The 27,293-nt window shown below is 31.2% G+C and overlaps 2 protein-coding genes and 1 pseudogene across 2 annotated transcripts; all 3 read left to right on the top strand.

The window, feature by feature from the left end:
- Positions 1-294: 294 nt before the first annotated feature.
- Positions 295-11,956, top strand: LOC133326193 (uncharacterized). The gene is made up of 13 exons (XM_061534871.1): positions 295-454; positions 621-704; positions 775-925; positions 982-1,121; positions 1,190-1,411; positions 7,883-7,966; positions 8,065-8,215; positions 8,283-8,422; positions 8,476-8,703; positions 10,583-10,666; positions 10,979-11,129; positions 11,448-11,587; positions 11,655-11,956. Exons 1-13 carry the CDS (start codon positions 295-297, stop codon positions 11,954-11,956), a joined length of 2,037 nt encoding a protein of 678 aa, XP_061390855.1.
- Positions 11,957-13,406: 1,450 nt separating this feature from the next.
- Positions 13,407-16,985, top strand: LOC133326192 (protein takeout-like). The gene is made up of 4 exons (XM_061534870.1): positions 13,407-13,644; positions 16,162-16,396; positions 16,463-16,602; positions 16,672-16,985. Exons 1-4 carry the CDS (start codon positions 13,407-13,409, stop codon positions 16,983-16,985), a joined length of 927 nt encoding a protein of 308 aa, XP_061390854.1.
- Positions 16,986-18,364: 1,379 nt separating this feature from the next.
- Positions 18,365-26,933, top strand: LOC133326191 (protein takeout-like; annotated as a pseudogene).
- Positions 26,934-27,293: the final 360 nt, after the last annotated feature.

Here is a 27,293-nt window from a genome sequence, read left to right as displayed (position 1 = left end):
TTACAACAGCAGCAAAATAAAATGTTTATTCGGAATTTTGCAAATATTCTATTTTTATGTTCCAGCATAGTGTCATTGTGCGGGGTGGCAATTGGTGGTTTTCGTAAGTGAAAAAAAAACGAAATCTTAATGTGAACAAAATCGATTTTGGGAGAAACATGGGAATTCGATTCGAACCTCATGATTAATTTAATGGAGTTGATATAAAAATATGTTTGCTAACACAAACGTAATGAAGCGGATCATAATAGACGAACTGAATAGGCTATGTTTAAAGACCAGCGGAATGGAGTCATGGTGGAGGGACTCTATGAATTAGCTAAGGGGAATCTATCGATATCAGCTGGACAGTCTGGAAGTCCACCAGAACTCGATAGTTTCCCCATAGCAGTCTTTATAGGAAAGTCGAAAGCAACATTATTTTATATAAAGCCCTTTAGCCATAAGGCAGACAGTATAAAAAGACATGAATGATTAAATTTTTTTGGGGAAAGGAACTATAGACATTGTAAAAAAATCTCCATTTACAATAAATTGATCGAAAATATTATCGTCGATTAAGTTTTATTTTAGATTTTCATTTTTTCCACTTCTATAAAAATACTTTTTTAACATTTCAGCTGATAATCCAAAACCTTGTAAATATGGCGATGAAAAGTGTATAGGAAAAGTTATCGAATTTATTTCACATGAAAAATATGCAGGTATGTTGTAACAAAAAGTCACGATGAAAGGATAATTTATTTATTTCATCTCGTTTCTATTGCCCCTCAGGCGATGATAGCCTTAATTTGGGTATACTCGATCCCATACCAATCAAAAAATTGCACATCAAGCAGGGCAGTGATAGTCCGGTCAACATTGATTTATTGTTTACCAACAATGTTGGCATTGGTCTAAAAACTACAAAAATTTCCAAAATCACGTAAGTAAAGGCTTAAAATATATATAAAAATATATACATTTAAATTTTCATTGCAGAGGCTTTGGCAAAGATTTAAAAACCAAACATGAAATTACATTTAAAGCGGATACAATAGCACTGGCCGGTGACTATAAAATTTCGGGTAAAATTTTAATATTACCCATAAGTGGTTCGGGTAAAAGTAAAATAACCATGAGTATGTATCTGAAAAAAAAAAATAAATGTATTTATTTTTCTTATATAGTTTATATTTTGTTTTCCTAGTTGAACCTGTCGTCAAAATCAGTTGGATGGGTGCTCCCAATGTTAAAAACGGTGAGACCTATATGAAGCTGGAAAACTTCGCAATTGAAGCTCAACCAAAGTCGGTTAAATTTGCTTTGGACAATCTTTTCAACGACAAGGCGCTCAGTGATAATATGAATAAATTTTTAACCGACAATTGGAAAGAAATTTATGGTGAAATAAGCGGTTCATTGACTCGTGGTTTGGGCGTGATAGCCCGAAATTATATTCAAAATGTTTTCGATAAATATCCATATGAGAAATTGTTTACAGAATAAATATTAACATATATATATATATATATTGTAGCACATGATGATGAATAAATTTTATGTGAGACAGAGGTGTTTTTTTTTATATCGTAATGAATAGATGGGGAGTTTTTCACACAGATTCATATCGAATGATAAAGTTACAATGAATGAACAAGCATTTGCAATCTCTCATTTTTTCAAATGATTTTTTTTATTCGCGAGCATTCGTTGCTAAAGAGCATTCGTTGCCGTTGGTGAGCGAACATTAGCGAATATTCGTTGTCGTTCGTGAGCGCAACGAACGATCGTTGTTGTGAGCTCTCACTCACTTGTAATGTGTGTGCGAATATTCGTTTGGCGATTGCTCGAGCGTGAAAGAGCGTTATTTTAATTACACTGTGCGACACGAAAATTTTTCAGGGGTTCTAATGTACCAATTCTGTTTAGTTGGAGTCCCTGGACCACGAAAATACCTTTGGTTTTTCTGGGTCACTTCGAAAATTAATTTTATAACGGTAAATATAGAGAAAAACGTGGTTTCATGGATTTTCCATTTGAAACTTGAATAACTTATTTACTTTATAACGGATTTATATTATTATTTTTTTCTTTCGAAGAGTACAATTTTTCCTTTCAAACAAGATATATATTTGGTAAATCGGTTGAGTATTGGCTGAGTTACAGCGGTTAAAATGTGAAAAAATACGCCTAAAATGACAAAATTTATTTTTCTTCGGACTGTACGATGAAATTATGATATCAAAAAAATCGGTTAAAAAATGGATGACTTATGCACATTTTTGTATTGATTCTATGCATATTCTCTAAAGGAACTATGGGTCTATCTCGTTTCCTTTTGCCTGCTACAAACATAACGGTTTGTAACAGGAAACGATACAGACCCATATTTCCTTTAGAGAATATGCATAGAATCAATACAAAAATGTGCATAAGTCATCCATTTTTTAACCGATTTTTTTGATTTTTATCATTTTCGAAAGCTAATTTAATTTTCTTCCCCGTAATATAATAAAACTTATATGGTTTGATATCATAATTTCGTACAGTCCGAAGAAAAATAAATTTTGTCATTTTAGGCGTATTTTTTCACATTTTAACCGCTGTAACTCAGCCAATACTCAACCGATTTACCAAATATATATCTTGTTTGAAAGGAAAAATTGTACTCTTCGAAAGAAAAAAATAATAATATAAATCCGTTATAAAGTAAATAAGTTATTCAAGTTTCAAATGGAAAATCCATGAAACCTCGTTTTTCTCTATATTTACCGTTATAAAATTAATTTTCGAAGTGACCCAGAAAAACCAAAGGTATTTTCGTGATCCAGAGACTCCAACTAAACAGAATTGGTACATTAGAACCCCTGAAAAAAAATTTTTTGTTATTTTGTAGCACAGTGTTATTGGCGTGCGAATTTTTGCGCACCCTGTCTGTTAGTTACATATGATTTTCTGTATGATTGCTATAAGATGAGAACTTTTTGATAGTGTTCTTCATATTGAAAACCGGCGGAGGTTCTCCACTATCATAAAATTCCTTTGGAAATTAATAAAACTCCATTTGAAATTCATAACATTTGATTTGAAATACATAACATTTCATTTGTTATGTATTTCATAACATTTTATTTTAACTTCGAAAAATATTATTAGTAACATACAAAGAATATGTATGCATTTTAAATGTTACGAATTACAACTGAAATATTATGAATTACAAGTAAAATATCATGAATCTCAAGTCGGATTATTCGAATTGTAAATACATTTATTTGAAGTTCAAATGATTTACAAATGAAATGTTATGAATTACCAATTACATTCTCCAATTACAACTGAAATGTTATGATGTGCAAATTGAGTTTTTGAAATACAAATGAAATTCTCGGATTGCAATTGAAATATTTTGAATAACATTTGAAAAAAGGTGTAGATGAAGGGAGTTTTAATAGAATATCTGAAGAGAGTGGTTATATAGCTGCTGGAGAGAGTCTTTATATATGAGGGAAATGGGGTTATTTATAGGCTTGGATGAATTTGTATACATGAGCTGGAGTAATCATTTATAGGTTAGCCATAAGAAGTCTTTATAGACCACCTGAAAGACATTTTAATCGACGAGCTGGGTAGAGTGTTCATAGACTATAATGTCCTTTGAAAGCACTATCCTATAGATAAGTCATCTACAGCATTAAGACTTTCTGAAAGATAGACTAGCTTTTGAAGGTAGATAGGAGACTTTATCAAGATAGAAATACCTTCTGACGATCTCCTTCTATGTAATACATTCTGAAGGTAAATTATTCATCGACGACCCTCTGAATGTCTCCCATTAATAAAAAACCTGTCGAAGTTTCCCCATAGTAGGCGGACACTGAAGATTTCTTATATATTAAAGACTATCTGAACGTAATGAATCTATCATAAAGACGATCTATCCAATTGTTGAGGATCTTTCGGAAGACCTTCAATAGGGTATATATATATATAGACTTATTTCAGAATATGTCATTTATACTAGTCCAAAATGAAGCTTATATCCAGAAACCTCAGATTACTTAATTCTGACAGATGCTAATAACTAAGACAGTATATAATTTACATGGAGTCTATGTAACAAGTAAATATTTTGTAAACAACAATTTCTTCCAAGATTATTGTAATTATTCGAATTGAGTGAAAAAAATGCAACAGTAGCAATGATAATTGAGAAATTATATTCATTAAAATAAATTCCTCTAATTATTACAAATAGCTATTATTTACAAGATAAACCAGAATTGCGATAAAGAAGATTAGAAATTAGGTCGGACGATAAACCGAATATTAAATACTCGGTTTTATAGGAAAAATAGGAAAAGGGCAATATGTGTTTTTTTGAAAAATCTATCAAACTAAGGACATTTTAAAAAAAGAAACAGAAGGATGTTTTTTTCAAAACAAATTTATAAAAATAAAATATTAATTTAGAATTTCCACTGCAATGCCTACATACTTTCCAACAATGTTTTTTATCGAAGATTTTTATTTTTTGTAGCAATTATCAAGGGTTAAACAATTCTTTATAATAGAATAATATAAGGCCATATAGTTTGTTTTATTAAAAAACAAATTCCAATATTAATTATAGTTTTCAATGAGGAAATTTTTTCACTTCATAAAGTCCAACAAAACTTAGTATTCGATTACCAATGTTTATGCCTGTTCTAAGAATGTAAACCATTTCGAAAATGATTCATTCGATATGATATAAAAAGACCGAGTTCTAAGCCATGGCGTTATAGTTTACAAAGATACTCAATTCTATTTGGAACGAAGGTTTAATCAACAACGACGCAAAGAAAATGGCAATTAAGCTCTTAACATTGCTAGTGGCAGTGATTGTTATTTGTGGTGTAAAGTGTGATTTTCGTAAGTGAAATGCAACAATAAGGATAATATTCACAAAATTAACGATATTTTAGAACAAAAAATTAAAGAAAAATATAAAATGTATGAACATCCTGTTGTAAAAATGTAGTCATATTAAAATATTATTAAAGTTTATTGTGTTAGAAATCGGGTGTTTAAAACATATAATGAAAAAAATCTTCGATATATTCAAATGAATTTTGTCTATATTAAAAATAGAAACTACCATGAAAAAGTCGTAATGAACTTGAATAACAAACTTTTATTGAAATCTATGAATATATTCCCAAAAGGAAGTGCTACGAATAACACGACATTTTACAGCAGAATACAAAAAAAAAACAGTGTTTTCCTGATAAAAATCACAATTTTTTTATAAAATTTGATTCATTACGGATTTGAAAGTTCACTTTTTAAATTCAATTTCGCTTAAAGGCAAGATAGATCCTTATGTCCTTGTGGTGATCGGGTTATTCGTTTTCGAGGTACAGTGGGTACAGCAAATAGCTCTAAGAAAAACAGTGTTAAATTTAAATTTTTAAACCCGAGAATGGGGAAAGGCTTATAACCTGAACCTATATCTCACATCTTCAGACTGAGACTGAGTACTGACAACAAATACGAAAGTTACTACATACAACACTATATGAGGCTGGTCGCCAGTTAGGAAAACAAATTTCGACGTACGAACATGTGTTGTGTTTTAAAAAGAAAGCCGAACAATTTTACTATTTACAATTTTACTTGGCACAATTTTAACCATTTTGTGTGGGAGGTACCAGAAGGAGTAGACCGATATTCCCCATCTTCGAACTTGAGCTAAGTTTGGAAGAAATGATGTGATGTGCAAAGTTTGAATAAAATCGTTTATTCCCTTCGAGCATTAGACATACGGACGGACATTGATAAATCGACTCAGCCATGTGGCTGAGGGTCTGTATTATTGTTGCAATATTATTTCTCATAAAAAATAAAATATATAGAAAAGAGAAGAGTAGAGATGGAAAATAATGCTCACCGTTTCACTGCTGGATATCAAGTGAAGTTAGGTTTTTAGGTTACATCGATCAGTTTTACAATTCCCAAAATAGATTTAACGAAAGTAAGCATAACATATGGCAATTCACAATACGCTTAGTCCAAAAGCCAATGGTCGCCTGACAAAACTGGCAATGTGAAGATTTTTTCGGCTTGAGCAACGTAAGACGATGAATTCTGGGTGGTAATCGGAAAAATATAATATATTCGGATGATGCGTATGAAATGTCGGATTCTCTTTACATGCGGACATTTTTCACCCTGTTTTCTTTATACTTTTGTCTTTGGCGTATTGTCCATTGTCAGATACTCATTTCATCAAAATAGGTTTTCCCGAAGGTCTTCCCTTTTGTTATTTCTTTTGAGTTTATTGCCGATATGAATTCTGCCGACATTCGCGTCATTTTCTTATATGAGTACAAACTTGGTAATAATGCTGCAAAAGCTACACTCAACGTAAACCAAGCGTTTGGGGAGAATACGGTTAACGATCGGAAAGTGCAGCGTTGGTTAGCAAAATTTCGGACTGGCGATTTTTCATTGCAAAATCGGCATGGACCGGTACTGCTCCATAACAAAGCTCGGCCGCATACATCGCACAAAACAATTGCGAAACTGAACGAACTGGAATGTGAAATTTTGCAGCATCCACCATATTCACCGGATCTCTCGCCGACAGATTTTCATGTTTTTTTTTTCAAGCATTTAGAGTGATTTTAAAGAGGCAAACACTATGAAAATGAAGACGATATCAAAGTTTATTAATTCTAAAGACAAAAATGTTTTTAAGACAGGCATCTACGCTTTAAAATCTCGTTGGGAGAAGTGTTTTGAAGCGAATGGAGCATACTTTAAACTTTTACACAATCACCAACCTAATAAAACAGAAAAAAATAAACGATTTAGCCTATCTAGCATCTTCATTTATTTTACAAATTCTTTATTTTGCAATATAATTTCTGCAATATATTTTCATTAATACGTCTCTTAGCAGAAATTATCAATGTTGGTCCTTGTTAGTAATATTTTTTTTTTCAAATTCAATGACATTGACAACGTCATCCGGGGTTAATGACCATTGAATACAATTATTTTCCGTGATAAAACGATAAATATATTGTTCGAAGGATATTATATAATATCAGTTATTTTTATAAAATATGTGTTTACATTTAATTATAGATTTGTTTGTTTTTTAAAACACCTCATATATTGATTACCGTTAATATGCCCTTGTTTCGAATAGCTCAAACTATTACAAACTAGATATTTAACTTTACACTTTATCAGTATCAATGCAAACAATTATTTGTTGCCTTTACGACTAAACTAATTACTGATATTTAAAACAATTAAAATAGCAATTGTTACTAGCTACTACTGTAGCTATAATTAAAATAATTAATCAATTAATTGTAATAACAAAGTATCTGTCACATACCATATTTGAAATGATTTCCGATTTATAGATTGGCGGATTTGGTTACACGTTTTTTGTAGCTAAAAATAAAAAAAAATAATTTTTAAAATATATATCTTTGTAAATAAAAAAATTCAGTTTAAAAGGTAAATTTTAAAATATCTAGAGACAACTCTATATATATACAGAGTCTGCATTTACCAAAAATAATTCCTGGGAAAGAAGCAAATATTTCCAATTTTATTAAATATCAATTCCCCGTGAATTTTCTCCCCCTCCACTTTCGATTTATTAAAAAAAAAACATTTCACATTATCACGTCCGGTCCGAAAATGAAAAAAATTCCCCAATATAAAAGTGAATTATTCCAACTGAAGGAAAGTGAACAGTCCCCAGTTCACTAGTGAGATTTTTCACTAGCGATTATGCAGAATAATGCCATTTATTAGGCTTATTAAATCCGCAAGAAATCCCTAACAATTTAAAACAGGCTATAAAATAAAATTTCCTCCTCTTAATTATTTTCAGCTGATGACCCTAAACCATGCAAATATGGTGAAACGGAGTGTATTGGAAAATTATTTAATTATTTTGTTACTGAAAAACATAGTGGTAAGTTTAGGAATTTGAATATTCTTTTTCTGATATTTTCCCTGCTTCTCCTATTAAAATTTGTAATATTTTATTCTGCAAAATTATCATCATCATAGGTGACAAGAATTACGATTTGACATCTATTGATCCATTACCGATTGACAAATTGGTCGTGAGCCGAGGCGAAGACAGTCCAGTAAATATTAAATGTGTGCTAACAAATGCTGATATTAGGGGTGTAAAAACTTTAAGATTTGAGAAAATTAAGTAAGTCTTAAACTAATTTAAAAACAAAGAACATTTCTAAATTTTACAAATCTTTTACTTTAAAAAGGGGATTTGGCAAGGAAATTGCTGGTATTCATGAAATTTCTGGCACTTCTGATTACCTTACAATGTCCGGACACTATAACATTAGTGGCAAAGTATTGATTTTACCCATACAAGGATCGGGTAATGTTAACTTTACAATGGGTAAGTTCCACCAACTGTTTGAAATATTTCTTAACATTTTTTTGTCTGTTTAGTGAAACCGAAATTCCGCATTGGCTGGACTGGTGTACCATACGAAAAAGATGGAGCCACCTATATGAAAGTACAAAAATTCTACATAGATGTGGAACCCGAAAATATTTTATTTTTCTTTGAAAATCTCTACAACAACAAGGAATTAAGTGATAATATGAACAAATTCTTAACGGAAAATTGGCAGGAAATTTATCCGGAACTTAAACGTCCATTGACACACGGTGTCAGTCAGTTTGCGGGGAAAATTGTCAATAAAATGTTTGCAAAATATCCCTATGAAAAATATTTTAGTGATACAAATTAAAAATATGTGAGATTATTACTTGTGTATATTTGAAAAATAAATTAAATAAATAAAAATAAAGTAAAGCAAAATGGCCTCCAAGAGAGGTATCAAGCATAACTATTGAATAATTGTATTTATCATGAATATAATACACATATATGAGGGACTATAGCTGCAGAAGACCTGAAAGACTTAGATAATTCTAGAAAATTTTAATTTTAAGGAATAAAATTTGTACTTTCCAAAAGACCTAAAAATATTTTCTACATATTCAAGACCTCTGGTTGACCTTAATTCCTTTAAGATCGCTGGCAAGTATTTTATATCTGCAGGATATATTTTACTTATGTCAAAATTGAATAATTGTTAATTGAAATCGATTTAAATAATGTCTAATGATGATTTCTATCAGATCTTCTACGTATAGCAGAACTCTGGATGGAAAGCAAAAAAAAAATTTTCTCATTCAATAGAACATCTAGAAGGATTCCATATCTAGAAAATTATCCGGAAGATTTCACAAAATATCAAATTGATAGGTTCATGCCACGAAACACCTCTGTGCCAGACTATAAACTGATGGGTCCAGAGTTCGAACACCAGCTTAGAAAGAAAATAATTCATTCATATAATTGTAAAAAGAGGCGTATCTCCCCTCCCGTATGGAATGCATACAAGTCTCCCTGACATTATAATAGCCAAAGTCAACACATAAGGCCATGAGAATGACAGGAAATAACGTCACATACTTGAAAATGGCAACACTAAATAAATAAACGAGGACCCCAACCACTGTTCACAATTTAAGGAGTCGTTGTCTCTAGGCAACATTAGATGGCAGACCCATCACATATGACAGGCTACAGCAGACCAATAATCTACATTATTAAAAGTGTTTTATCTGTAGAATACCTCTGTAATACCTTCAATCAATAGAGGGAGACCTCACTATAGTTTACTCCGATAGATGACAGCCCCATCACCTAGTACAGGCTACAGCAGACCAATAATCTAGATCACCATATTTTTTTTATCTGTAAAATACCTCTGAAATATCTTCAATCAATAGAGGAAGACCTCACCCCATCGAATTAAATATTTGTGTTCGTGTCTGTTCAATTTACACGAAATCGTTTTCCATGTAAACGTTTTATTTAAAATTTGACACCTATCAATTGGAAACATGCAGGGTCACAATTTAATTTGCAGCTATATAAATAGGATCAACTAAATACAAAGTTAGTCTAATTTATATTCGGATACTATAATAATAACCAAGCTCAAGAAAATGGCTAAAATATATTGTGATATTTGTGTTTTAAGTATTTTAATTGTCGGAATCCTTGGGGAATTTCGTAAGTGTAAAAAAGAGAGACAAGTATAAAAATGGATAAAAAAAAATCCCATTTCATCAGATTACATATCTACAGTTAAATAATAATTGATATGTTCCAGAGCCTGCAAATTCGTCTATTTCTCAAAATACTTTTCGATTTATCATTTATACATTAGATTTTTTCCGGTTTTTGAGTACACGAACCGACCAATGACATTTCTTGCTATTTTGTCAAGTAAAACTAGACACGAATTTCTGGCTCTTTGAGAGTAAAATATCTTTAAAACATTTAATGTAAACAAATCATAATAAAGTAGAGATATCAGTTGTTTTATATTATCAGTTGTCAGTTGTATGGAATATAACTATGTCTAAAACAAAAAACTGTTGCCTACTTCTAGGAGTTAAAAGAAAATTATTACCAAAAATGCTGGGTGTTTCAAAAACTCGAAAATTAATAAAGAAATAATTAATTTATTTTCAGCTAACGAACCCCAACCCTGTAGGTTTGGTGACACCGAATGTATCGGTAAAGTTATCGAATATCTAATGAGTGAAAAATATGACGGTAAGTGAAATAACAAATACTTCTGAAGTCAATTTTATAACTCCAGGACTTCCATGGAAAATAAACAAGAGTTAAGGGGCTATCACGTGCTTTAGAAAGAGATTTTGAACTCAGCAGAACGGAACATTATCCAAAAAGAGGCAAAATCGCATTATGAACTCATTGTTCTTCGCCAGGGTGACAATCATTCGAGAGATTTATTTTGCATTTTCAGGATACATATATACGAGTATTTATAAAAAAACTCATGTTTTTATTTGTGGAACTGATTGCGAATGATCATCGAAGATAACATCGTTTCTCTAATTACAGGTGATGAATCCATGAGTTTAAAACAAATTGATCCATTACTTTTGGGGACCGTTCGCATTCAGCAGGGTGAAGATAGTCCAGTGAATGTCGATTTAATATTAACCAATAATTCCGTACATGGCTGGAAAACTGCAAAGGTCGTAAAAGTCAAGTAAGATTTTATGACTAAATACCCCTACATATTAAAAAAAAAAGATGAATGCAACAAAAGATTCTAGGTTTATTTTAATCTAGGGTTTTGCACTCTTAGTGGCATAAAAATTAATTTAAACAAATTTATTGGCAGAATAAAAAATTTTGTGGTTACGAATCTTCAGTAATTTAAAAGAAATAAGCACTAGAAATAAAACAACAAGGATAATTTTTCTATCTGAAAAACTATTAAATTTTTGAGCGAATTTCGTCCGAAAATCGGTTAAAAATTTTTAGATCAGGATTTAATATTTGTGCGATTTTCTTTTCCTTTTAGAGGATTCGATAAAGATATGACCAAAAAGAATCAATTGATTTTCAAAGTCGATTATTTAAGTTTAGTCGGCGACTATTCCATAGATGGTAAAATTTTGATATTACCCATTAAGGGTAAGGGACAAAGTAATATAACCATGGGTAAATAAAAAAAATTAGAAAAAATATGCGTCCCTTTTATTCCACTTTTTTCTCTTCTCCTTTGCAGTTGATGTCACCTTCCAAATGGATTTTGTCGGCACCCCTCTGGAGAAGGATGGTGAAACATATATGACCATAAAGGATATGCAATTGGATGCTGAACCATCCCAAATCGTTTATATTGTTGAGAATCTATTTAATGGTGATAAAACCCTGGGGGATAATATGAATTTATTTCTAAATGAAAACTGGAAGGATCTTTATCAGGAGGTAAAAGCATCACTGGCCGATGGGTTTAGTAAAATTTATGCTGATGTTATCAATGATGTTTTTAGCAAATTTCCATATGAGAAATTCTTTGCAGAATAAAAAATGTTGTTTTTTTTTAACTTGGTATAAAATTAAATAAATGTTTAAGAACAATAATTTTCAAAGAAAATAATTTTCACTAAATTCGACGTAAGGTTTAATGAATTCCGCCTTATATAGTTTTAAGATATCGAGAGTTGGGTAGATCCAGAACGAATTAGTTCAACGGAACTATTAGGATAAAGGAACGATAAGAACTAGTTCCAATAGTTCCCTTTTCTGAACTCGTTCCTTTATTACCATATTCTTAATTCTTTTTTAAAAAATATATAAACCCATTCTTGTCAATTTATTATTGTGTAAATAACAATATTATTTATGAAAATAAGGTAAACAAATATTTTGTGTTTATGGTCCTGCAGTGGAACACTGTCGCTCCAGAATATTCTACTAAATGTATAAATTAACTATCTAGTTCTAGTTCTTTGAACGGTTCGATCTTTTTCAGTCCGCTCAGCAAAAGGAATTAAGTCGTTCCAAAGTTCTTTTTAGTTCAATCGTTCACTGGTACACGACAGTAGTTCATACCTCTTTTTCTTTTTTTGCTTGAATTATGTACAAACTTAAATTATTACTATATTTCATTCATCAATAAAAGAAAGAGATAACTAATATAACATTAACTGATTCACATATATGAGTTGGTGGAACGAAATAAACAACAGGAGCAAAAATGACTAGGTGAACGAGTGTAAAGAGGAACGAGGGACAAAAGGAACTAGGTGGAAGAGAGCAAGAAGGAACGACTGGAGCAAATAGAACTAGGTGAACGAAATATTCGGAAACAGTTCCGATCGTTCCTCGTTCGGAATAGTTCCTTTGAAATAGTTCATTCCGGAACGACACAACTCTACTTGCAATATACAACCATAGACCAATACATTAAGGTTCAATATGTGTATCTATATTCCCTATGGAAAATACATTTTTCCACGTTCTTTCTACAAGTTTCCATTTTTATATAATAATTTGATCTTTCAACCAGACATATTACAATTCCACGGATATTGCAAAAAAAAAAAAAAATATTTTTAAATACATTGCCCCACGTTTTAAAAAAATTTATAAATTAATTCAATTTATTTTTTTTATTTCAAATAAAAAATGTGTAATATAATTTATCAGTTCAATTAAATTCTCACCAAACACCTTTTAGAATAAAATATATAATTTACTGCGTCAGTAGACAAGTTTGGTGGTAATAGCATTTCATTTCTTCTGTATATCTAGATATTTGCAAGTAATGATAACCTGATAAATAATCCTATAATTACAAATCCCGTTTCTTTTTCTGTTTGTTTATTGTAATTTCTAACACCTTGCTATAATTAAGCTTAAATTAAATTATATTTCAATATTGAAACGGGGATTGTTTGTGGTACAGAAATGTTTCTATAATAAAAAAAGATATGCATTTTGAGTCTTAATAATTTCCAATATACGTATGACTATGGGCAAAGCATTGGCATCTTACTTGGCTAATCCTTGTGTTAATTTCGTAAATCATTTCATTGTTTTTATGCCAGTTAAGAAGATGATTGATGTGCTGAAGCGTGCCCTTGGTGATGGGCCTGCCATCTATCGTCGCCTAGTAACTATGTATCCTTTGAATTTGTACAGTGGTTATGGTCCTTGCTTGTTTAGTGTTGCAATTTTCCTCTTTGTGACGCGCTCTCCTAACATTCATAGTATGTATTACCCTCATGTGTTCATGACGCGATTTGTTATTGAGATTGAAAGGGAAAAATGGTATATGTTTTTAAAAATGCTGCAGTTATGGCATTGGTTTCTAAAATATACATTTTCGGTCGAAAAATAAACAACTTTACTCAATGGGATTGGGAGATTTCTTTTCAATGACAGATGATTTTCCCTAAATCAATTATGATAACTTGCACTCTGTATGACATTTTTCTTCATGATTCATACCTTCTTTTAATACAAATTACGTTGGCTCTAAAGTTTACTGATATTTGTTATAAATTCTGTAGTGAATGATTCTTAGGAATATTTTGAGACCGCTGTTCGTTACATTGTCTTAATTGTTTTTCTTTTTCTGAATCGATTCTTTTAGGTTATGATTCCCAATCAACAAAATTCTCCTCAAACAAATTCAAACCAGTGCTGAATTTGTGTTTTTTTTCTGTCCATGGATACGCAATAAATTGCAAATTAACTGTTGTTTTAATAAATTTGAAAAATGTTAATAAAGAAATTATAACAAATCTATAGTCAGACCTGAATATAATTAGTATCTGGTTATATTTTATTTATCTATTGTCTGAAATAAAATTTTACCCTGATGGGCTACTTGTCACATTTGTTGTCAAACTGGAAGATGTTTGTTTTTAACATCGAAAACAAACTAAAAATTATGAATGAAAATCTAAATTTTGTGTGTTAGTATTCCTAATATATTTTAATAAATTCACTATAATGTCGGTGTTTTGCTACTTTTTGCCCCTCCAATTCCAATCAAAGTTTTTCATTATTTATTTGTCTTAAATACTCACGACATATATATATATATATATATATTTTATTTAAAAATAAAATGCAGTTCAAAAGACAATTCGAAGGAGTAAGGGATCTAGTTCATTATTCGATTAATATAATATTTCCCAATCATAAAAAATCGTAATGAATTACAATGGAAACAAGTGCCACAATAACTCAAAAATCTACTCGATGCGAAAATTGTGACCCAAAATTGAGATGAAAGAATAATTTTCACTCATTCTGGTTCCACTGTAATTGTTTAATTTTTATTGCAGTGTCTAGTTCTAAATTGAAACATTAAAATACCAATTATACGTTCATTAAAATTTGAGTAAATCGACCTAATTAGCAAGTTATTGATACTCTTCGAATGGTCACCCTACAATGTGGGATTATTTATCGACATTCATCGATAAATATTCTATAAATTGAAGAATTATTCAATACTCAGACGGCTCGAGGGAGAAATATTTGCTCCATAAGACGCAAATTCGCAATCTCATTTGATATTTTTGAGGTTTACGTTTTTGTCACGTTGGGCGCTAATTTTTAGTTTTCTTTCCTGATTCTCAAGACTTACGTTTTTTTGTGGTACCTCATATATGAACATAATTTCCACAGTGTAGATCATAAAATATTTAATTGCCTAACATAAATATATGTCCATTATTGCGCGTAAGTACTAATTACTAACCGTCTCAGATACGCCATTTTCGAACAAACGAGAAAGACCATTAAGTGAACCAAATTGCCCATATTCACTTTTCAGAATCGCAAGTTGATGTGGCAACAACGAGGGAAAGCTTCTTTTATGCACGGAACTCGAAAATAATCATTTGGAGGCGTCGTAGCAATTAAATAATTAACCCTTATTATAGCGTACAATTACCATTTAAATGTATATAGCTTTCGACAAAATCTTTTGAAGTCGATAATAGGTGATGGTTTTTTTTTAATTTACCGGCTATAATTTTGAACTCGGACAAACGTGAGGGCCTTAATTGTCTTCTTGTTTATCCTGGGATGCTCATTACTATAAATTATGTATAATAAATGTTAATGTAAATGTGGCGCCCAACGCGACGAAAACAAAAATATTATTAAATATCAGATTAAAAAAAAAACAAAATTTCAAATAAAATAATAAACCAATGAGGTCGCATTAATCGAATGTAGGGTTATATTCTCGGGAATAAAAAAATCAATGCCAATGCGTATGCATTTGCTGATGTCAATTGATTTAACTCGTTTTCACAATTTGCAGATACTATGACGTTTCAAATATTCAAAAATAATATCAGTTAGGTATAAAAACAAATCGTCGCCTTCACATTGTTACAGTTAAGTGAAGTCTTCGATTTTGGCCAGCACAAATCCTACAGTAAAGATGAATTATTTTGCAATTGCAATTATTTGCAGTGTTTGGTTCGCAGCGGTCGTGGTACGGGCCGATTATCGTAAGTAAAAGTTAATATATTAAATAAATACATTTGAGAATCAAGGAAATACAATTATTGGATATTCTGTGATCAGTTTCCGAATCCCTAAAAAATGTATTGCAATATTAGAATGTTAGCACCTATAAAACAAATTAAATTAAAATTATATTCAGAAAATGTACATTTTCCAATAAACCGTGATCACAACTTTTCTAAATCCTGTATTCTAAAAAAATATATTAATTAAATTCTATTTTCTACTTTCAGCCTCCGATTTCCCAAAATGTAAAAATGGCGACAGTGCCTGTCTGGTAAAGACGGCCAATGAAGTTGTTCATAAATATCATACCGGTAACAGGGATGTAAATCTAATACCATTCGATCCATTGCGTGTTAAAGTTTTCGAATTGGAAAAGAATCCCTCAAGTCCAGTTAATGTTGGTTTCAAATTTAACGATATCGAGGTATATGGATTGAAAAATATGCATGTCACTGCATTTGAGTAAGTTAATTATTTCTATAAAAATTACACGAAATTGAAATTAATTATGAAAATATAAAATCACAGTGGACTAAGGGCCGACATGAAGGGACGTAACAATTTCGAGGCTACCGTACCCGAAGTAATAATTAAGGGTCATTATCAATTGGAAGGACGTGTTTTATTACTGCCCGTGGTTGGTAATGGACAAAGTGAAATTAAAATAAGTAAGTTCAGCTGCTATAAATTCAAAATGATATTCAAATAATCTATAACTAATTTCAATTTCATTGCAGAAAATGTTAAAATCAAATATGCATTTGATTTCAAACCTGTCGTAAAGAATGGCAAAACCTATGGCACACTGGAACATGTCAAAATGGAATTATATCCAGGAGAGACTCATTTCCATTTCGATAACCTGTTCAATGGCGATAAGGCGTTGGGTGATAATATGAATGGATTTATCAACACTAATTCCAAGGAGATTACAAACGAGTTAATACCTAGCTTTACAAAATCCCTGAGTTTGCTGGTGAAACAAATGATTAATGCCTTCTATGAGAAACATCCATATTGTGATCACTTCTTGGAACCATGTGACATTTAGATGTGATTCTTTTGAAAATGTATTATGCATACGCACAAGTATTCTGTTAAATTGTTGTTATAAATAAAGTATTTTGTTTAAAAATACTGGTTTAGAATTGAAACGGAAAAAGTGTGAATTTCTTATATAAAACGGCATTTACATTAGAACCAGGTTAACCTACTTCCTGAGGGGTTTTTTGGCATATTTTTCAACCACTGGGTTGACGGAATGTAAACGTTTTGTAAGTTATTCTTTATTTATTTGACTATATTCTATACCAAAATTATCCAGAATCAAATTAAGGCGCTGGGAATTTCAATGGCACTCTCTATTCAAAACGTAAAATATATAATAATTTTTTTTAAGAAAAATATATGATAAATAAATTAGTATCTTATTGACTGACTTCTTTGCGACTCTTGGACACAATTCTGTTTGAACTCTGAAGAAAAATTACAAGTGTTAGAACATCAGGAAAAAGTCCTTAATGTTTTTGAATCGAGAAATGAAGTGATAAAAACGAGGGATAGCTTCTTCAAATTAACCCTCATTATAGCGTACTATTACAATATAAATTTATGTAACGTTTGACTACCTACGTATATGAAATGAAACTGGCCAATTGCGAATTTCCCCCCAACTTAAAAATTCTGAATTAGAGAAATGATGGAGCCACAATTTGAAACTCAGTCAGTATAATTACTCACTAACCGAGTTTCTTAACGAAGTCAGTTCTTTTTACCAGGACACTTGTAATCTCTTCCGGGGATTATATATTGAGCAGTATATAAGTCTTTATTGCAATTGCTTGCCGATACAATATTTAATAAAATTGTATTTTTATCTGAAAAATATATTCATTACGTAGAAGTCCTATCGATAAAAATGTTGTCAAAACAGAAATTTATTTCTTTATCTATGTATTTATATTATCTTCCGATATCATGATTCATCTACAGATAACCCTTTCGTTAGATATTCTAATGTGCTATCAGCTGGATTAATGGAACACACTTCACTAATAAAATTTAAATGGCAATGACATTTATGAGATTGTTTTCCTGTATCACGTATAAATAAACAAACATTCTGACGAAATCTGCCGGCTTATGTTCTACAAACCGAATAATTTTACATGAATACAAGCGAACTACATGCAGGTAATTAAAATTAAATTAATTTGAATGGGCTCGTGTTGAAATATGACTTATGACACAATTCGAACTGATGATGCATTTCAAAGTAGAACGCTAAAACTGACATTTTGTTGTTGGGCTCGTAATATTTACAAGATAGTTATTATTCGTTGTATTCGAATTTTAATAATCTGGTATATGAGAATGTGATATTATTACAGAATTTAAGTAAGGAGTGGAATAAAAATATTGAAATTTATATAAAATTTGGAATTTTACAAAAAAAGCTGTAGTTGAATTTCAGCTTTAGTGTTGTCAAGTCCTAATCATTGACGTTAAAATGAATTATTTCCCAGTATTTGGTTTGCTAACAATTTTGGTGGTGGTACAGACACAGTTTCGTAAGTTCATATTACTTCAAATATTTAATTTTTTTAATAAACAAATTTTTATTAGCTCCCAATTTTCCAAAATGTAAAAATGCCGATGAAATATGCATTATCAAGGCCACGAATGATGTGATACAAAAATATTATGGCGGTTTGGCAGAACTCGATTTAATACAATTTGATCCTTTGCATATAAAAACAATGAAATTGAAAAGAAATCCCAAGAGTCCTGTCAGTGTGGAAGTTGATCTAAGTGATTTGGAATTGGAGGGATTAAAGACAATGAAGTTGGCTCATGTTCAGTAAGTCTAAATTTTTTTCCTTCAATTTATATTTAAATTAATTAATTTTCTCTTCAGGGGTTTTAAATCTGATCTTAGTGGTCGTAATTCTCTGAGTGGAACAATTGATGATTTGGCTTTCAAGGGTCATTACATTATTGATGGCAATGTTATGATACTACCCGTTAAGGGTAATGGTACTTTGAGATTTACATGCAGTAAGTACACAAATATATATAGTACTTTGTATTTAAAATTAAAATCATTTATTCCCTTTAGAAAATATAAAATTTAAATATGCCTTCGATTTAAAATCTCTACAAAGAAATGGTCTAACCTACGCCGCCTTGGAACGTGTTAAATTGGAGGTAGAACCCGAACATGTGGACTTCCATTTCGATTCGTTGTTCGATGGAGACAAAGCTTTGACTGACACCACAAATGAATTTATCAATGCCAATTGGAAGGAATTGTATCGTGAAATACAAGTGGATTTATCCAAATCTATTAGTTTGATTGTCAAGTCATTGATGAATACATTTTTCAAAAAGTATTCATATGCTGATTATTTTATGTAAATAATAGAAATATTATATTATAATTAAAATAAATAAAAAGTATAAAAGTAACAATAAAAATGGTGCTATAATACGTTATTTTTTTCATTTTAATATACATATATAGAATAGTAAAGATAATTTTTCATTACCGAAAATATTGTTATAAAAATCGAAAGAATACAAACCGGCGGACTACTCTGAAAAGTTGATTACAATTATATAATATCGTTAAAATTCTAAGGGGTGTATTCGTAAATATTTCTAGTTACATAAAATCAGGACTCAAAAGGTACTCCTTTATATATACCTCCACCAAAATAGACGCATTTTTCCAAATAAAAGTCTTATTCTTGTTTTCGCCATACTACTAACGTGGAGTGTTTGGATTAAAATTATGATTGGACAGATTCTATTATATTGCTCTTAGTATATAGATCTTATAATACCTTCCATACCTAGTTAAGATACATATTGGTATTCTATATGTGAGAAATATTCGAAATATTCAATACATATTTACCCTATTTCGATTGTTTGATATTCGCATTATTGGGCGGCTGTGTAGAGCCATCTGTGAGTAAAATAATTATCTGTGCATATTAATGCATTGCATATTTTTAGGCGTTTCTTAAAACAATATAAATATATAATACGGTATTTGAACTGATACAATACGCAATATAAGTTACTTGGCTTACTTAGCTGGCTTGTGACAGAACATTTGTTCAATAAGCCGAGCTTAAAAAAGATTTCGAGGCGTAGCTCTTCCAATTTGAAAGACCATGTTCCGAAGTGTTGTCTTCCACTTAGTATTTCCATCGAATTCGTGGCCTTGCCTTCTGCGTGAACCATCACTTGACTCGCTTTTATACGCCTTTTGTGCTGGGGCATCCTCATCCATCCATTCATCCACAAGATGACATAGCCAACGTAGTCGCTGCAGTTCGATACGTCAGACTATGTCGATGTCAGAGAATAGATGGTACAACTCATGGTTCATTCGTCGACGATATTCACCGTCGATGCAGATCGGCCCCCAAGATATTTCGGAGAATTTTTCTCTCAAATACTCCAAGAGCTGCCTCATCTGCTTGCGCAAGTACCCATGCTTCGCATCCATAGTATCAGCGTCTTGTAGAGTGTGCGTTTGGTCTGGTGATAGGTGGCCTAGTTTTTGAAGCATCTGGTGGCCAACACTATTCTTCTCCGGATTTTAAAGGTTCACTACCTCGAAGTTGTAGTTTCCACAGTTGGTTCGAGCCTTCTGGACGATCAGCTTGGTCTTCTCTCCATTTACTGTCAGTCCAACTTTGACAGACTCCTTCTCAATTCGTTCAAAGGTGGCTGTTACCGCTCACTATGTTCGACCTATTATATCGATGTCGTCGGCGTAGGCGAGTAACATGTGTTGTTTGGTGTACAGGGTACAATTGCTGTTCACATTTGCATCTCGTATGACTTTACCAGTAGGATGTTAAAAAAAAAGATCAAAGATCATTCAGACAAACTGTCACCTTGTTTGAATCTTCGTTCGGTATTGAAGGACTTCGAGAGATCCTTTCTGTCTTTAACTGCTGCCCTTGCACCAGATAAATTTTGCCGAACGTAGACATAACAAAAACACGAAGTAAGGAGAGTGACGGAGAACGATACAAAACACAGCAGACCAGTGAATGGTGGTTGTGCTTTTTTGGTTTTTGTTTTTTTTTTCTTGGGAGGAATACATTTGTTTTTGTCAAAAAAAAAAGAGATAGGGAGAGGGAAAATTAACGCAAATAGTGGTAAAGTAGAGAGAAGTAGGAAAATAGTTGTGATAATAATGAAATGTTTACTTTTTTGAAAAAAATAGTGACTTTCTCATGATTATATGATTTTCTCTTGTATTCGATGCGAGGTACATGTAAAATATGGAAAAATAACTATGAATGGAATTATGAAAATATTAATTTCAGTGTATACTAAAAAGTGGACCAATATTTCATATATAATCCTTTAAATTTACTGTACCTCCCGAATACAGAAAATTGTTCTATGTTTACGGGAAAAAATCAGGTCACAATAGGTAAAGGGTAATTGAAATGCTGAGATCTAACCAAGTGAGTAATAATTATTATAATTTTCTATACAAAAATTATATTTTTAGAATGTTTCTTGGGATTTCAAAAGAGTTGAAACAAATTTATAATGTTATGGAACATGTTAATCAATCCTAAATTCAACTTCAATCGACGCAACAAATTCCAAGATAGATTTTTCATATTTTTTAAAATCGTCTCATCTCTTGTCGACCTCTTTTTTAAGTGCAATGCTATCGAAGGGGGTATCGGTAACTTTCCTGTATATTATGTATGGATGACTCAGTTTTTCCACATTGATTCAATGTACTAGACTCAAATATGAAATATGCAATTTATGATCATAACATGAAAGTAAGAATGATATATTTTCATGAAAATTGGAAATGAGTTGCAGGTTTTTTATAGAATGTATATCTCTTAATAACAGAAACAAATTGATTCCTATTTTATAACATAAGTATTACTATTTATTGCGCTTGACCGAAGATCAATTGTGACTAGACTATTCTTATTTGATTTATGTATTAACAATTCATTCACTAAGACCATAGATGGTCCGTCAGAAATAGTGACGTAAATGACATACATTTTCGACGTATATTACATACGTCAGAAACGTCGGAAACCCACCCAAAACCATTAGGTTTTTGACAAAATACCTATTTCCATTAGTGAATTTGGAAATTACGTATGCTTTACTGAAATCCATATAAAATTTCAAAAAAATTTTCTAAAAAAAGTTTAGAATTTTGTATTAATTCTAGTAAGGAACAGACAGATATATGTAAAACTAATATGTAGTTTTGAAAATAACGGTATATGGTAATAATATTCGAATAAATTACGTTTTCTACATTTACTACATTTTATACAGGTATATGACGTTTTCGACGTTTACACCTTTTTGACAGTCGAAAACCTAAAAATTCGTCATACGGACCATCCCTGACTAAGACTAATCTACAACAATTTAAGAAACAATTAATCGGTTAATTAATTGTGGAAAAACAACAAAAAACCAACGTTAATAGAGAACAAACAATTTATCAAACAATCAGCAGAAGAAAAAAATGATTGACAGAAAAAAAAATCATGTAAAAAAAAATTATGATGATTACAATAAACAGAGTACGATGTATTTATTCGATTGAATCAGTAATAACTCTAAAAAGTAGACACCATGTTGTTCCCCATATCCTATAAGTACTTTTAGGTAAAAACAGGTAGTTTGATAATAGTTTTTAATACTGTTCATTGACCTTGGGGGATTTTGTATTATTTGATATAGTAAAAATTTTAAATAATTTACTAGATGCAGAGTCAAAAGATCCTTGATGTTATTTATTATTGAGGAATTAGTATTCACGTGTTTGCCATAAAATTATTTTTATACATAAATTTTTACATGTCCTACCACTTTGGAATCGGAAGTGCATATTAAAAAAACAAATTACAATTAATATAATACAGGTTTAAATGGAATAATTAGATTAATAATAATTAAATCCAAAAACAGAAGCATTTATGCACTCAATCTTTTCTACACTTAACCTAATAAACAAAACATTTTAAAAACAAAACAAAAAATTTCGTGAAACCTGTTTCCCAAAATCACAAAAAATAATTATATTTAAAACTTGTAGACATTTTAGAATCATGTTTTCCAGCAAAAAAATGAATTAAATAATTAAAATTAGGTATATAAATTAAGCATGCAACTGCAAAATTTGAACAAACGTCATATCATCAAAATCGGAAGAAGGTGGAACTGATAGCCATGAAGTTTTGTATTTTCATTGGGATTCTTATAGTTAATTTTGTCTACGGAGATTATCGTAAGTATTCAAATATTTTTGAAAAATGAATTGGAAATTATAAAAAGTTTTTTTTTATTTTTTTCCCATGGTCAAGCTCCCAACTTTCCAAAATGCAAAAATGAGGATGAACCATGTTTTATAAAAGCTGCTGACTATATTATACAAAATTATGGTAGTGGCTTGCCAGCTGTCAATTTTTTACCAATCGATCCATTCCATGTTAAAACGTTAAATGTTCCAAGAAATCCCTCAAGTCCCGTCAATGTTGACATCAAGCTTAAAGATGTTAGCCTGGAAGGTTTCAAGGGAATCAAATTTGAGAAATTTCAGTAAGTAAGCATATTGCTTGAAATAAGGAAGCTTATGTCTCAGTTAATCGTTGGATAATATTGCTTAAAAATCGGACGCAAATGTTATTAAAAAAGACCCCTTCCTTATGGCCCATTTAATTGGCGAACAAAATGAAAAGAAAACGGTTGTAAATCAACGAAACATGATTCTTGAAAACACCTGTAAATCCTAGTTAGTAGGAAAAACATATTCTTTGAGACCTATACGATTATTCTGCAGTTAATTGGCGAAAATTATTCTTATGGTTGTTGTTGTAGCACTTTATATGAGTGTCATTTTCCCTATTTGATTGTGTCAGGTTCTGTCTCCAAGTTAAGAAATGCAGCTACTTCCACTTCAAGAGTAAGTCGGAGATATTTGGCAGGGCAATTAATCAGGCAGAAGGCAGCCTCAGTTCTCAAGGCGGCGTTTTGACAGGTCTGAATACTTCTCCATTGCGTAACACTAGTATTCGTAGACCACACTGGTACCGACAAGATTTTCTTATCTGCGCCCCAAGAGCTGCCGACAAGCGATTTGAGGATTTTCAACCTATCGCAGATAGCTGTTATTTGCGTGGACGGTTTGAACATGCTGTCGAATGTGACCCCGAGTATTTTGACTTAGTTGGTTGTCGGAATTGTGTGCCCCTCGACTTGCACATTCAAAGACATTCTCAACTCCTCAGTCCATGTGATGAACGACGACTTCTTGGTGGATATTTTAAGGCATTAAACCTCACACATATGTCTTCAACAATAGGAGCCGACGCCAAGATCGTACAATGATCTCCATATGTAACGAAGCGCTCCGTGAAATACCCTGGGGAACTCCCTGGAATTCTTACTCCGGAACTTCACCTACGACTGGCGTCCACACATGTAATTGATTATCCAACGTTTCAAACGTTTAGACCAAGATAATCGGTAATAATATTAAATGAAGACATTACAGCCTAGTTACACGGCTGAAGAATATTCTTTGAAAGTCCTATGCTTATAGTAGAGGCAGTCGGTGAAAAATATTTATTTAAAAAATATAGGCCAGTCGGGGTGAGAACATTCAGGGTTATGTTCTTTGAAACCCCACGTTTATAGTCCAGTTGGCCTGGGAAACATATTTTTTAAGTCCCACGCCTATAGCCCAGTTAGTTACTGAATAAAATCGTTTACATTTCCATCCATTAGTCTATACGAAATATCTTCAAAATTCAATCAAATCCCTACAGATGAAATATATGATGTTTTTCCATCTCATCAATCAATCAAGCCAATTGCCAAATAACAAAGATTGTTGTCGTTTTCTTCCTTTATTTATTTTTAGAGGTTTAAAAGCTGATCTGAGTGGCCGTAATGTAATAAGTGGAGTCATTCCCTCCTTGGCCATTAAAGGTAAATACATGCTGGATGGTAATGTGCTGGTATTGCCGATTAAGGGCAACGGAAATGCTGAAATCAAATTCAGTAAGTAATTATTATTATAATTTTGTATATATTAATAATTATGTTTCTATTTATTAGAAAATTTAAAATTCAACTTTTCTTGGGATTTCAAAAAAGTCGAAAACAATGGTAAAATCTATGCTGCCTTGGAACATGTTAAACTGCAAATAGATCCGGAAAATGTACATTTCCAATTTGAAAATTTATTCGATGGTGATGAATCGTTGCAGGCGACCACAAATGATTTCTTAAATGCCAACTGGCAAGAGATATTCCGTGAAATTCAACCGGCCCTTGCGAAATCGGTTAGTTTAGTTATAAAGGCCTATGCAAATAAATTCTTTCAATATCAAGAATATGAGAAATATTACGAATAAATGAACAATAAAAAAATTTTATTTAAATCTGTGTATTTATTTCCACATCAAACCAACGCCATATCTACCGAATCACTTTTCTAATTAATTATACAGTGAACTGAATTAAATTAAATTATCCCATAAGTTTATAAACCTTTTACATAATGCCTCACTGGATCTATAATTTCTTGAAAGTAATTATTAATAAACACTATTTGTTCACACTCTGTAGAACAATCCCAATGAGCAATCACACTTTAAAATTGTTTGAGAAATCGATATTTTTCTCTATTGTTCTCTCACAATATTCTAGATTATGGGCATAATCGTAATTTTCCGATACGCTTGTAAGGTGGCTTTGCAATAAATCATATATAGGTGCAGTTAGTTTACAAAGTCCACAGTCCTATAATATATGCGTACAACTTTTTTCCACAATTAGTTACTATAAATAACCCATAATTAAAATTAAATTCATAATTTAATATAAAATTCAAATCATCGATTTGAAATTATCATATCTGAAACACCAGTTCAGCAGACAACATGAAATTATTAATACTCTGTTTGTTTGCAATAATATCCAGCAGTTTTGCGGAATTTCGTAAGTATCGATCGAATAAAACCTCCAGAGATTTATTTTTTTTTTATCATTCAAAATTTCAAAATAAAATTTGAAAAATAAATATTTTTATTTTCTAAACAGCTTCCTCTATTCAGAAATGTCACAAGACCGACAGTGAATGCCTGAAGAAAACGGCCCAGGCGTTTATTGAGCAACATTATTCGGGAATGCCTGAACTTAATTTAGAAGAATTTGATCCTTTGCATGCTAATGACTTTTCATTAAAAACCAATCCCGATAGTCCAATAAAAATTGAACTTTCCTATACAAATGTAACTTTTTTCGGATTGAAGGCAATGCAACTATTAACAATGAAGTGAGTACATATGACTGTTATGGAATCTATGAATAAAAATTTACATTTTGCAATATACAATGATATGTAAAAATGCTTATGCTTATGTTATACAAATCAATATAAAGAAAACTATTTCATCAATTTTAGTGCCAGTAAATCGGGTGATCATTTTGAATATGATGCAATTATACCAGAGCTAATACAATTGGGTAATTATAAGGTCAGTGGTAATGTACTGATATTGCCCATTGCAGGGGCTGGTCCATCTAAAGTGGTTTTAAGTAAGTCATCACCTAACATCTGGATTTCACATATATGTATATTTCTTTTAACTTTTATCTCCACACAGAGAATGTCTATTTCAAGTACTCCTTTGATTTGAAGCCTGTGGAGAAGAATGGCAAGATCTATTCCAAATTGCAACACACCAAATTCAATTATCAAGCGGAAAATGTAAACTATCAATTGGATAATCTATTTAATGGTGATAAAGTACTAGGCGAAACAATGAACAATTTATTAAATGAAAATTGGAAAGATATCTACGAAGAAATAAGACCAACATTTTCGAAAATGTTTAATACTTTGGTTAAATCAAGAATTGAAGCGGTCTTTGATAAATATCCAACGGAGGAATATTTTTTGGAATAAAAAGCTAAAAAAATTAAATTTAAAAGAAAATTTCAAAATGTTTCTTGCAATAAATGATTAATGTAATAATAATAAAAGGGCGTTGTTGTAATCAAATTTCTCAGTTTTATAAGTTTTATATTATGTGATATACATTGGCTTATATGGAATTCAAAGCCAATGCTAACATTAACGACTACTACTCGCTGCAATGATTTGAAAACGTTGATAGCACCTACTGTGGAAAATACAGACCAACTCATCGATTGTTCAATATTAATTTTGTAGCCCAATAATATCCCATGACAAAGTAAAATAAAACTAGGAGAAACCATTTTCAACTCCGGTCTACAATATGGAAGACTATCAGTTATATCGCCT

This window comes from Musca vetustissima, unplaced genomic scaffold, assembly GCF_032173495.1.
Source record: "Musca vetustissima isolate MV318-11 ecotype Yass unplaced genomic scaffold, APGP_CSIRO_Mvet_v1 utg14365, whole genome shotgun sequence".
Taxonomy (NCBI): domain Eukaryota; kingdom Metazoa; phylum Arthropoda; class Insecta; order Diptera; family Muscidae; genus Musca; species Musca vetustissima.
This window is presented reverse-complemented; position numbering and strand designations above follow the sequence as displayed.